Source organism: Manacus vitellinus, unplaced genomic scaffold, assembly GCF_001715985.3.
Source record: "Manacus vitellinus isolate BGI_N305 unplaced genomic scaffold, ASM171598v3 scaffold_8_pilon, whole genome shotgun sequence".
Lineage (NCBI taxonomy): Eukaryota > Metazoa > Chordata > Aves > Passeriformes > Pipridae > Manacus > Manacus vitellinus.
In genome coordinates, this window is record NW_021940864.1 from 5,121,763 (window position 1) to 5,134,285 (window position 12,523).

The 12,523-nt window shown below is 38.1% G+C and overlaps 1 protein-coding gene across 2 annotated transcripts; it reads right to left on the reverse strand.

Moving 5' to 3' along the window:
* Positions 1-4,052: 4,052 nt before the first annotated feature.
* Positions 4,053-11,439, reverse strand: FBXO28 (F-box protein 28). 2 transcript variants are annotated; one of them, XM_018085307.1, is made up of 5 exons: positions 11,335-11,439; positions 10,259-10,397; positions 7,611-7,806; positions 6,249-6,356; positions 4,053-5,750 (listed from the first exon to the last, which is right to left on the reverse strand). In XM_018085307.1, exons 1-5 carry the CDS (start codon positions 11,430-11,432, stop codon positions 5,356-5,358), a joined length of 936 nt encoding a protein of 311 aa, XP_017940796.1. In that variant the 5' UTR covers positions 11,433-11,439; the 3' UTR covers positions 4,053-5,355. The 2 variants fall into 2 exon arrangements, with proteins under 2 accessions (XP_017940796.1, XP_017940797.1); XM_018085308.1 differs by lacking the exon at positions 6,249-6,356.
* Between the last annotated feature and the right edge of the window lie 1,084 nt (positions 11,440-12,523).

Below are 12,523 nucleotides of genomic sequence, written 5' to 3' on the forward strand. Positions count from 1 at the left end.
CCCGCCCCGGGAGGCGCCCCTGCTGGCGCCCTGAGGGGCCGGGGGGGGCTCCCTCAGCCCGCGGGAGCGACCCCTCACAGCGGCACCGCCGGGAAGGGAACGAGGCGGTGAGGAACAGCCGTCATCTGTCCAAAATCTGTACTGCTGTCGTGGTTTAACCCCGTGCTTAAAGATCCCCGCCTAAAGGTATTTAACTACTCCTCAAAACGCCTGCGCCAAGGTCTCTTTCTGTGGTAAGATATTCTAAGAACTTCACTGACAAACTCTTCTGTAAGAACTGACCTTCATTTAATTTGTCCCTGCATATATTTCTTATATAATGTTGACTTCGGGAAGTTTAGTTTACAAAGATTATTTAATATAGAAGTTGCATGACTACTTGCTTGGGATTTCACCCAAAATAATCTAAATCAGTAGACTGAAAATCCACTCAAAATACTCTACATGAGTAGTAATGACAAAAACAGCAGAGAAAGTTATCACAAATTAAATTACACCTTATCTGTTAATGTACTATTAGTATCTCAAGGTTTATGTTGCATCACTTAAAATTTATTTGTAATAATTAATAAAAAGGGCTAATGCGTACTGGCTGCTAAAAGCCCCATGTGCAAGTGGGCTCATGAAGGGGAAATACAATCCCTACTTGACAATATTTGCAATCTAAATAATGTACAAAGCACAGGATCCAAGAAACATAACACCTTTGTGAGTAGTTTTGTTTGCACGCATTTTTAACCTGTGCATATTAGGATGGGAATTAGAAGGGAAAAACGGAGCAAGTGGATGAGACGTGGAAAAGTTCGTGCGCAGCTTTTCCCTCCTTAGCCACAGGATCTGAATTCTGCAGACTCCGTGAGGACTGGTGCAGCACAGGAGGCAAACCAGATGTTTAGATCTCATCCAGGCACTGTGACCTTGCAAGGTTTACTTCTCGGTCAGTGACCGTTTCACAATAAACCAGGAAGAGCCTTTGAGCTGCCCGTGCAGAACTGCCAGGGTCACCCGTGTTCCACTCAGCTGCACTCCAAACACTGTGAGTAACATTTCTGAAAGTGTTCCCTTCTTGTAGTTCAAATATTAGCACTGCTATCCATCACTGCGCTAAAGACCTTCTCACCCTCGGGAAGGATCCTGCCAAGAGGAGGAATGTGTCAGCTGATGAGAGAGGTTGCAGCTCGGCCAACAGGAGCATTGGGGGAGGCAGGTTTACAGCGCTGCAAATGCATATAGGTTTGTAAATGGTCACAGATTTCAGTAGGGCCACTAAACAGAAGAGCCCGGATTTATAAACTAAACATTCCAGAACAGCTAATCAAGGCTTAAAAGACTAAGAAAAATATTAAACAGGAAAGTTTTGGAAAATTTAATTGCCGAAGTGTACCGGAGAGCAAAGTGTCTTTCCTATTTACTCACTGGGTCTTTCTGCTTTAAACAGTCTGTGTAACAAATCCAGATTTATTAGGTCTTCAGCAAGTTAACAGTTTTTCTATCTGACATTTTCCTTTCCAAAGACAAAGACATCCAGTATCTAGTGTGCCTTCAGCTGGCACAAAGCTAGAACAAAAATCCTAGAATGTTCAGTTACATGTAAACCAAAGGCAGCAGTGCATCCCTGCCCAATGAGGAAGGTGAGATCCAGGAAGGACAACTGCAAGAGCAGAGAGCACATGGAGAAGCAAGCTGGTCCAGGTATGGTGCAATGCAGCACAGTAATGCAACTGGAGAGTATCAGAACAGTTGACACCTAGCAGACATGTTGCTATAAAATAGTCCAAACCGAATTAACTTATGAATGAAATAACAATCTACCACTGTAATTTGCCAGTTACCTTCTTAATACCACCAGGAACACCAAGAAATCAGGCAGCTGTCTCCTGTCTCACGACACATTCGACTATATCCTACGTCATCCTGTTTCCAAGAAGCTCTTAATGCTGAAAATTCTTTAGGCAATCTTAGTGCTCCCCCTTAGATCTCAGTGAAAGCAACTAAGTTTCTGTTCAGTTCTGTCTTACCTTTTACGTTAAGAAATTATTCACAGGCATCCTTGTAACATTAATGAACTTCAGTGATTAATGTGCGATGCTGGGCAAATATCAGGAATTGAAGAAGTTCCATTTGTTTCTACCTGTTCTTTATTCTGTGAAATTTATCTTGTTAAGCAGGTAGTCTTTCCTCCTTCCACCTATGACATCCATTAGCCCTTGCTTGGAAGGTGCTTGCATACTCCTTTTACATACAAGCTGTTCCATTTGGGAAGCAAGACCTGGTTGCAAACAGCTTTTCCCTCAAAAAAGCATTTCTGATCCCATTTTTGCCATGTTCACTAGATACATAAATTTGTAAAAAAGAGTCTCCAACCCTACTATGACAAAGAAAGTTTTCAAGGCAAGCTGCTATTTTTAGAAAAGCAGGAAAACCGGCCTTAGTAGTTTTAAGTTATTTTAAGAAACTAACTATAAAAGACACAATTGCTTTCCCTGTCAACCCCCTGAGCTGTTCAGTTTCAGCCCTTGATACAAGTACTAAAAGCTGAACAGTGGCTGCAAATAAAACAATTTTTCATGTAATTTTGTAAACTACACCTGCCTTTCACAGATCATACAGTCACTAACCACTACAGACATTACACTTCTCCAGGCCGATGCACCCACTCATGTAAAGGCACACAGACATTTAGAATGAAAAGTGATTTAGTTTTTACTCCAGACAATTTATGAGCATGTTGCAAATGCATACTTTCTATTTAATAAGGGACAATACGGTGTCAGAAATTAACGCTGCAGCTATTTTCTCCAAACTACTACTTCATCCTGTTTTCTCCATTCTGTCTGTGCCAGCGGTGTGTATTCCAGAGGGAGAGCCATATGATGCCTCCCTCCCTGGGAAGTGAAACACAAAACATTGGTGTGCCTTTGCCATGGCATTTCCAGAGCTGCCTTGTAACCACCTGTGACGTATCTGTTACATTTCGTGGGCCTTGTTCCATTTTCCTGTGCTCATCAGCACGTGGATAATCAGGATGCACCTGCAAACTCGGAGCACGTGACACTTCCTTGAGTTGAAGGTTCCAAGTAGGCACTTGGCACATTCACAGAGAACATTTCATGTACCAATAAGCTGTTGCTGTTTCCAGCTCAGTTTACACAGAGCTAGAGATTCCCTGACACATAAATAAATGTTACTCCTGAGTAACCTGAAACTATTTGTATATTGTGAAGGGGGTGGAGGGAAATTGTTTGCATATTCTAGAAATTAATAAAGAAACTAAGGTGAAAGATATTCAGAGATGTATGAATAAACCTTTTCAGTAAATGCAATTCACAGGTTTATACTTGTTTGGAAGTATTTCACCACAAATAGCTGGTAAATAGTCCATTACAGGAATTTTTCATCATGAATAACCATTAAATGAATTTGTATCACACAGTAATTATAGCTGTCATGCTGACCCTTTGATTCAAAATTATTTTTTAAAGTATATGCCAGTATTTTTAACCTGAAGAGCAGGTAACTATCTTAAAGAGATTCTTAATGGTAAAAAAAAATTCTGAGCTGTAGAAAACCAGTACCAGCCAATGCTCCTTTAATAGTTTAAGTCTTCCCTCAGATAACCTTTTATAATTTCCTTGATGCTTAAGAAAAAATGCCTTTTTTTAAAAAGGCTCAAACTATTCAAGAAGTTTATTTGAATACTAAATGTCTGCGAAACATTAAGCATTTGCAACGCTACTCCTGCTATGAGCCAGTATGTTTTAGAAGTAAAAACTGTAGCTGAAAATTCAGGAAAAACATCCATTTTCTGTGATTATGTAACATTTGACCAGACAATTTCTGATTTGTTTGTTTGGTGCTTTAAGTACAGCCACTGTGTTATGCTGACAGCTGTACAAAATGAAAGAGAAACTTGCACTTTAACCCGTAGTATTGAGATTGTGAACAGCTACAAATGCAGCATTTGCATCTTCCATGCCATCCCAAGTTGAATTCAGAACCACCTAAACCCAAAGCAGCAGCTAGTTTAAAAAAAGAAAACATAAGTCAAATGATAAAGCTACATAGTTTAGTACATTAAAACAAAACCAAGGACAATGGTATTTGTATAAGTTTCCAAAAATATACAGATGGGAAGGGGAATAATCACTGTACACAACTCTGAGGTGGTTAAAGTGACCAGAGAGACTGAACAGTGCAAGACATGCTTTTCCAGTTACAAGCTCAAAACAGAAGTGCAAAAGAAATTAAAGCTTTGTCTGAAGTTATTTACCTTTTAGGATAAGGAAAGCTTAGAATATTGTCATCAGTGTTACAGAGAAATTTCCACCTCAACCCCAACACAGACACACAAAATAGTTTCAGTTTTCCCACAAAACAGCATTTCACTCAAATGTTGTCCCCCAAGCTTGGTGAGTGTAGGGACAATTTGTCTGATCCGTGTTAGACGTTGGCCTGTGAACCAAGTGAAGGCCTCTTCTCAGCTCTCCAGCTTTGGCCAACAATACCTGCCTTACAGGCAGGGTTCAAACTCTCCTGCCACTCACCTCCTAACACCACCTCACTGTAAAACAGCAGCTGTGCTGAAAGCAGATGCTAAGTTATGGCTGAGGAACAAAGAAATTGCTTTACAGGTCTCTGTGCTCTCTCCCAGAGTCTGGAACAATTTCAGGCAAGTGCTTTTGGCAGGTTGACTAAGCTGTACATGCATCTATCCATGCAAATGTAAAATATGGCTCCCAAGACCTAGAACCAGAGTGTGTGCATGTGAAGACTGGATAGAAGGCCCTTCCTTGTAAGTTTACAAAAATATATAGCCAATACTGTAGCTTAAGAAGTCAGTTTTACTCGTTACAGAGAACCCCAAAAAGTATTAACTACTTTTCAGACATTCCAGACAAGGTCACTTGTAACAAAAAAGGTCAAGTTCTCAAAAACAAGATTTTAAAAGTGGATCTTTCCTTCAAGTGAACAGGACATCTGTTTTTACGCTTAACTTTTTAGTCAGTTAAGACAATTTATTTAAGATTTTTTGCGAACATATGCATAAACACAAATAACTTTACTTTAAACACGTTTGCACAGGAAAAAAAAAAAAGGTTAACCCTTCAAAACATAACAGAGCAGGTCTGGTTAGTATGTAACTATTGCAAATATTAAAGATTCTGTGCATTAGGCCCACCCATAGAGAAAGCAGGGGAAAAGTCAATGAAAGAAAATAACTGTTCAAGTCTAAGAGGTGTTTTGAAGAGCCAGCAGCTAAGTGACACCATGAAGCTGCTCGCAGTATCCAAACAAGCAGACCTGCTTGGGCTACTAGAGCAGTGTATCCTCCTGAAGGTGTCATTTACTCCCAAGTTATTTTCTGTTTCGAAGGCGCTTCGATTTCCTAGGACAGTCTGTGGAATCCACCGCCTTCCTCCGTTTTCTAGGAGACTGTTCATTTGAGCCGGAACCTGAGGAATTTCCTACTGTGCTCTCCATCACCTCTCGCAGCTTGCGCTCAAGCTCAGCCAACCGGGCGTTCTGTTCACCTATGATTTGGGTTTGCTCAAGCAGTTTCTGATCTTGATCCTGGAGCTGTTTCTGTTGCTCCTGCACTTTGATGCGGAGCTCGGAGATCTCCCGCTTTAGCGCTGTCAAGCCCGTGCCGTTCGCTTTGACTTGCTGCTGGAGTTTGGTGACCTCCTGCCTGGAAGGGCTCTGCTTGGAGAACAGCTGCATTGTTGTCAGTGCTGCAGAAGGCCCTGGAACTTCAGAGAGAAGTATGATTAGTCCTCTAAAACTTCACGGTAAAAATTGTGTCCTAGTTTTCACATTTTGCATGTCCCTACTCCCCAAACATGAATCTGGACACCGGTTGCAAGTTATATGAACATGTAAACAGCTTTACAGTCATTTATGTGTCTAAGAAGAATGTGTGGCAATCTCAGAGCACAATTTAATTTAAAATACTTATAGCTTTTTCAGCTTTTCCAGACTTATAGTCTGGAAAACAGCTCATCATTCATTTCCTGTATATAAGCCCCCCTCCTTTTGCTGTATCAAAAATTGCATAGAGATATTGTCCTGTAGACCTATTGTCACAGACGTTAAGTCAAAAACCCACAACACATCTACTTATACAGAATAGTTAGAGTAAATAAATATCTTTCATTACAGCAGCAAAAATCTGCTGTCTTAGTTGCAGGCAGCTAAAGTTCTAAAATTTTCTGATTTGGGGCTTAACAAGATATTTCAGTGTAACTTACATTTTAGAAGAAAAGAATTTACTTCCCATGCTTCTTTAGAATCACTCTTCCTAAGTACTAAAGCCATACTGGAATCTGAGCTTGGAACTGTTGATTCTAATAAAGTTCCTGCAAATCAAGGAGACTAACAGCTACTGTATAATTTCTTTCACTTCTTCTGCCATAAAAGACATCTATCACTTTTTCTGATATTTTACTCTTCAAGCAATGCTGGGCAAGTAAGATGCATCTTTTAAGTGCTACGCAGACAGAACAGTCAGGAACAGCCTAGAACAGTCATCCTCCTTTTCCTCCTCTTTTTTGTCAGTTAGGATGCCAGCACAGCTACCATCACATGGCACTAAGGGGTTGCCATTGGAGATGTTATGCTCCTCTCTCAACATGAGACAGGCATTTTTCTACACCTTAAAGCCTTGGCCTTGAAAAGCCAATTGACCTCAACTATGCTTTTGGGCAATACTTCCTCACCCAAGAGGCTCAATATATATTAACATATATATTTGACATATATAATAAGAAAAAATTAAACCATATATAATTTAAAAAATGAACGTATAATTAACAAGATATAATTAACAGCTGGTCTACACATGGCTAAAAGGGTAGAGAGGATATACAAGAAAGAGCAAGCATCTCCTGCAGTTAGACCTATTTTTTTTTTTAAGATGTAATTTTTTTTTTAATTTTTATTAAGTTATTCTTTTAGGGAGCTAATTTCACAGTTTCTGAAGTGTGAAGATGTCCTGTGCAGGGAAAATGCTACGTTTTTACCAGCCTTTTGCCTTTGGCCATCCAGGCAACTACCTTAGACTTTGGTTCATGAAAGTTCTGGAAAGTCTGAAAGATTATATGAAGGACCAGTTTAATTGCTTACTTATAGACTGTTATTTTAATTATTGTCTTTTCACTACTACCTGTAAGTATTTTGCTTGTTAGTAGTGCCCCAAGAAAGTAAAAAAGTACATACAAGTATGTTCTAGCTCTCTATGTACTACAACAGCTTAGGCAAATTCATTTGCTGATTGTCCTAAAAATAAAAGGCATCGAGTTGTCGTTTCATGTGCCAAATTTCAACCAAATGCAATGATAAAGTCTCATTCATTGGTGGCACAAAAGCGTTTGTTTAAGGAATACACACTATGCATAATTTTAACATACATTGAAGTGACTGTTCTTTTGGTAGTACAAAGGCTCCTTAAATTTCAAAGCAAATGAATTTCAATTAGCATTCTTAAGAAACAAGTATCATCAATATTTATGTAATACAGCTCATATTTAAGGGAGGTAGCTTTAAAAACATACAGTGCTGTGAATTTTTACAGAAAAACTAAATAAAACTTAACTATATGTTGGAATTAATACCTGGGGCAGTTCCTATCAGACGTCCCGATACATCTGACCCAGGCATCTTTCTTTTCAGTATTGGAACAATCTTCTCATCAAAATATTCCATAGCCATGGAGGAAATGTCCCTTAGTTCTTGAAGAACTTCATGAGCTCTCTGAGGAGCTCTTGTAGAGTTTACATATCTTAACACTCGATAAATTTCATCTATTACCTAAAACATTTAAGAATAATTAGGATTTTCTGATAAAGGCAAGATTATTTCAGTTCATTCTAAAAATTCTAGCATATTCAGGGGCTTTTATCACATAACAGTTGCATACCACTGTGTGCTTTAGTTCTAGATCAGCTTTTTGAAATGAAGTGCTGTTCATGATATATCAGAGAAGCTATTCACTTACTCTATCACAACAGCTCTCTTCAAACTCATGAAATAATGCTTGTTATGCAAAATTTTGTTTTACTATAACCATACTTGACTTCTAAGTTACATAATCTATACTCAGCAGAGCATAATAATTTCCTTATAGAGAATCTGAAGCAAGATACTCTAAGCCCCATTGCAGAGCAGCCACTACCCCAGCTACTTTTGAAACACATAATTGAAGTAGGAAAAATTACCATTATGTCAGTCTGAAGAGCTGTAAATATTTACCTGAGTCCACTTGCATACACCCAAAATAGTGCAAATTCAGATTAAGTCCAAAAGACATTAATTTAGAAAACATCAATCCACTACTGACAGAAAACATAACTCCCTTAACAGGTTTGGCAAACAAGCCCTTTGGTTAGGAGAGATACAGAGAGATGAAAGGTGTGTCACTAATCTATGAATTACAGTCTGAGACACGTCAAGATAGGAGTGCTGGTCTCTCAGCCAAAACTACACAGGTATTTCTCACAGGATTACGAATGGCTGAAGAGTTTCCTGAAGAACACAGATCATAAGAGCTGTGTTTTGATAAAGGAAGCTTAGCTAAAAAGTTGCAAAAGCTAGATAAGACTAAAGTTTCTCACCAAGCAACAAACTTACAAAAGACTTCCCTAATTTCACCCACATTATATCCTGTTAACAACAACATCCTCAATATAAAACCTGCAGCAGGACTCTGCTATCACCAGGAACACTCACAGAATGCCAAACCTCAAATCAGGGTTTGCATATTCTAACACTAATTCAACTCCTGGCACTTCTGTGGCAAAACTTCTTGAGGGAAGCAATGCAGGTGTGACAGAAACCACAGACTGTAAGTGAATACAGCCTTGAATCTGATTGACCAAAATATTATTCTCTGGTGAACTGGTAACTGTGCCTAGAGAGCAGCAGCTTTAGCAAATTCATACACTAAGTAAATAATTAAAAAAAAAAATCCAGACTTTTTAGCAGTTCTATCGAAATACAATCAAGGTCCTTACTAGTCAGTGCCCATAAGGAAAATGGTTGGCAAGCTCACTTGCCCAACTGCTGCACACCCCAGGTCTAGACTGAGTAATGCCTTTCCATCTACTCTTCAAAATAGTATGGCAACATTTCTTTTAAGTATTTAATTTACTAGGTGAGTTTCAAGGACTTAAGTTCACTTGACTTTGTTATATTAATTTTTTAAAAATATATGGTATATATAAAAATACAATGCAAAGTCAAATAAGAATATATTACACTATAGTTATTTAATTTAAAATGAATTAAATATCAAGTCAACAATAGTGTACAGAAAAAGTTACCTCTTCAAGACAAAAATACATTACATTCCCACAGCCTATCCTACCACACTGAGCGCAAAAACACCTGCATGCTGCCCCCAAATCCAACAGATAACTTTTCCATTCACCCCCATGCAATTCAGTTATCTGCTCATGAAAATGTAGTACCAACATATCCAAACCTTACATGTAAAAATCAATGAACAGAGCACCAGGCTGATGGTCACTGATTTTGTTTCATTCCTGAGCAGTACTAGTCTTTCTCTGACCAGGATTTCATCAATTGGCCCGTGCACTGTTGTTTTCCCAGCTTAATAAACAGTGGGATCTCCAATGTACATCTCTCTTGCATAATTCATATTTAATGCTGGGGTAGTGCGCACCAGATGATGTATATTTAATGCTGGGGTACTGAACATCAGAACTGTTCAGTAATATTCACATTTAACACACTTTACATTTGAAACTAATTCCACCTACTGTACAAAAATACACCACCCACTGTAATACCGAACAGTGTTTCCAGACACCAGATATCTTTATTCAATTAATCTGAGGTCCTCAAACCCTTAAGAAATGTGCATAAAATATTCCTGATTGAGTGCTTAGTGCCATACACTGTCTAAATTACTACATCTCCTGATAGCCTGGATCACGTGATTTTCCTAAAAGGTTGTAGAGGATGTATATGCCATAAGTCAAGCATCAGAATTAAGAGAGAAACTAAGGGCAAATAGAGATCAAATTTAAAATAATTAATATTTAATCTGGTTCATTCATTTCAGGCTGCCTGGTAAAACAGAGTATTGGCTTGTACATTTGTTTGCAAGTATCTGAAACACAGTTTTTACATATATATACACACAAAATATATTAATTTGCCTCAGCTGTGCCAGGTTAAGTTACACAATCTTATTTTTTAAACACAGATACACATTCACATAATGTAGTCTACATTTTACCTTTCCGGGTATGAAGCAACAGAGATTGGAATCCACATACTTCATGAAAGTCATATTCAACAGAGAGAGTCTTGTTTCCACAGCAGCAAGGATGTCTGCGTGGCGAGCTAGTGAGTGATTTCTTCTTTCTGACTCCCGTCTAGAAGACAGACCATAAGGTGACACTGATTTAACAAGGAGTCAACAAAAATCCAACTGTAACATTGCTCAAGTTAATCTCACCCTTAAAGTGCTCTGAGGTTTGAAATTGTAACCACTAACATTTGTCTTCATGGAAGTAAGAGATACAGATTCAGAACCAGCTAGTAATAGCATACTTCACTTTCTTAGACAAAATTTGTTCTCTAAATAATTTCTACATCTTATGTGATCCATTAAGTTTTTATGTAATTTAGAACTATTTAAAACAAGCTTTCAGTACTAACTAGCAGTAAACACTGAATCAGTGTGAATATTTTTATCCTCCCCCATTCCTATGGTCAGCACTTCAATGCAATTGACACAATAAATGCAATATATTAGTAGTGCCTGCTACAAATTTTAGGTTGAGATATAAGCTCTTTTGACAAAGGATCTCTGTGGTAAGTAGCGTTTAGTTTCTTCACTCTGGGAAATCTCATAGGACACAGCAGCACCTGCACTTATTCACTGGAAAGAGGAAGAAATACATTGCTTCAGTGAGAAACTAGCTCCCAGAAACCCTCTTCCTTCCCCCTGTTTAATCCTTGTCACTGCTTTTCTTTAAAGCAGTCTTTGATAAATCATGAGTGAAGGCAGTTGGTCATGAAAAGGAATGGCATTTATTCATTCCTAGGAGTCCTTGCTTGACTTGCCAGAAGAGCTGAGTAATACAGAACACACTCTACTTGAAATGTCAGAGACACTTTCCACACCATTATTCTGTAATTAAATTTTAGGCTCAAAGTGCTTTTGGAAAAAAAAACCAAATTAAAACCAAATGACTCAAATTTTCAAGATATATAAATGGAATTAGCCATTAAAAAATTCCTTTTCAATAGTCTGCTTAAAAGAATCTAACACATTTAAATTGAATTACAATTTTAACTCATACATACCTTGGAAGTTGAGCTTTAACTTGCTTTTGACACAAGTTGTGGTATCTTTCCACTTTCAGAAATCCCTGATTTAGCATTCTCTGGCAAACCAGGTCCATTCGCTTACAAACCTGTATTTAAGTAAAAAGAAATCTTAAGGCTCAATTAAGGCTATAAGTCACCTTATCCATACTTGCTGGGTAGTAAAAGACTCTCTTATTGTTTTTTCTCCATTTCAATGAGCAAAAACTGCAGCTGAGATTAAGGCCTCACCATCTCCAACAATGGTCATGCTACTCCAAAAAGGAGCAGCTATGTTCACAAATTAATCTCCTGATATTGCCTAACGAGAGACAGTAGGCTGAATGCCACCCATACATAAGCAGATACAATTTCCTCTGGTTTTGATGGAAGTTTGAAAATGCCTGTGTCTGGCTTTTAGCTTGGTCACCAGAGTGATTCTCGTAGATCAAGTTAGTATTTTGTAGTTTCAAAAAAGAAGCCTTTAAAGCCAAGAAATCGTGAGGGTTTTCTGCCAGTGTTTAAAGCTTATGTTTAGAAGTCAGCTACAATTAAATGTAAAAACATATGCAACAGAGTACACATGAAGCGAGATTCCTTTTTATATAAAAAAGTATTTTCTTCTCCATTTAACAGACCAATAGTCTCTTTCCCCTGTCTCCTCCAGAGATTCAGAGAGAAAGGACATTAACAGCTGCAGAAGATATAATAAACTGCTAAAGTTAAACAAAGTTACAGTTACAGGACAAAGCCAACTCATACAAAAGTTTAAAGCCACTGCAATTCAGTTCTGCAGACAAGAGCTAACTGTCTTAGAAACTGTTTGGGGTGGTTTTTTTAAGTACTAAAGTGCACAATTTCCACTTTGACCCCGCATTCCAATGAATTAGCTTCTCTTTTTTTTTTTAAATAAACACTCCTTTCCCTCATACACTTCATCTCATAACTTTCAAGTCTATGTAAGTTTATATCTTGAGGAAGAAGATTCTCACTTCTTCCAGAAAAGCCTGCCATTACTTTCTGTTTATATAAAAGGCACTACACAAAGAAGTTCTGCTTTCTGAGTCTTCCTCTAGTCAGCTAGTTTAAGTTCTGTGAGAACTATTTTCAAACAGATCTGTATTAACAAACCATTAAGCAAATACTGTGGATCTGTCTGTGTTTCTTTTTATTAGATCTTTCTTGTTAA

What these genes read in the sequence shown, in the direction of transcription:
- FBXO28 (XM_018085307.1), bottom strand. Translation starts at nt 11,432, where the DNA reads ATGGACCTGGTTTGCCAGAGAATGCTAAATCAGGGATTTCTGAAAGTG. An exon ending in GTTAAAGCTCAACTTCCAAG is followed by an intron (nt 10,398 to 11,334) that starts GTATGTATGAGT and finishes TCTGTCTTCTAG; the next exon opens with ACGGGAGTCAGAAAGAAGAA. An exon ending in AAATTCTTTTCTTCTAAAAT is followed by an intron (nt 5,751 to 6,248) that starts GTAAGTTACACT and finishes TTCTCTCTGAAG; the next exon opens with TTCCAGGGCCTTCTGCAGCA.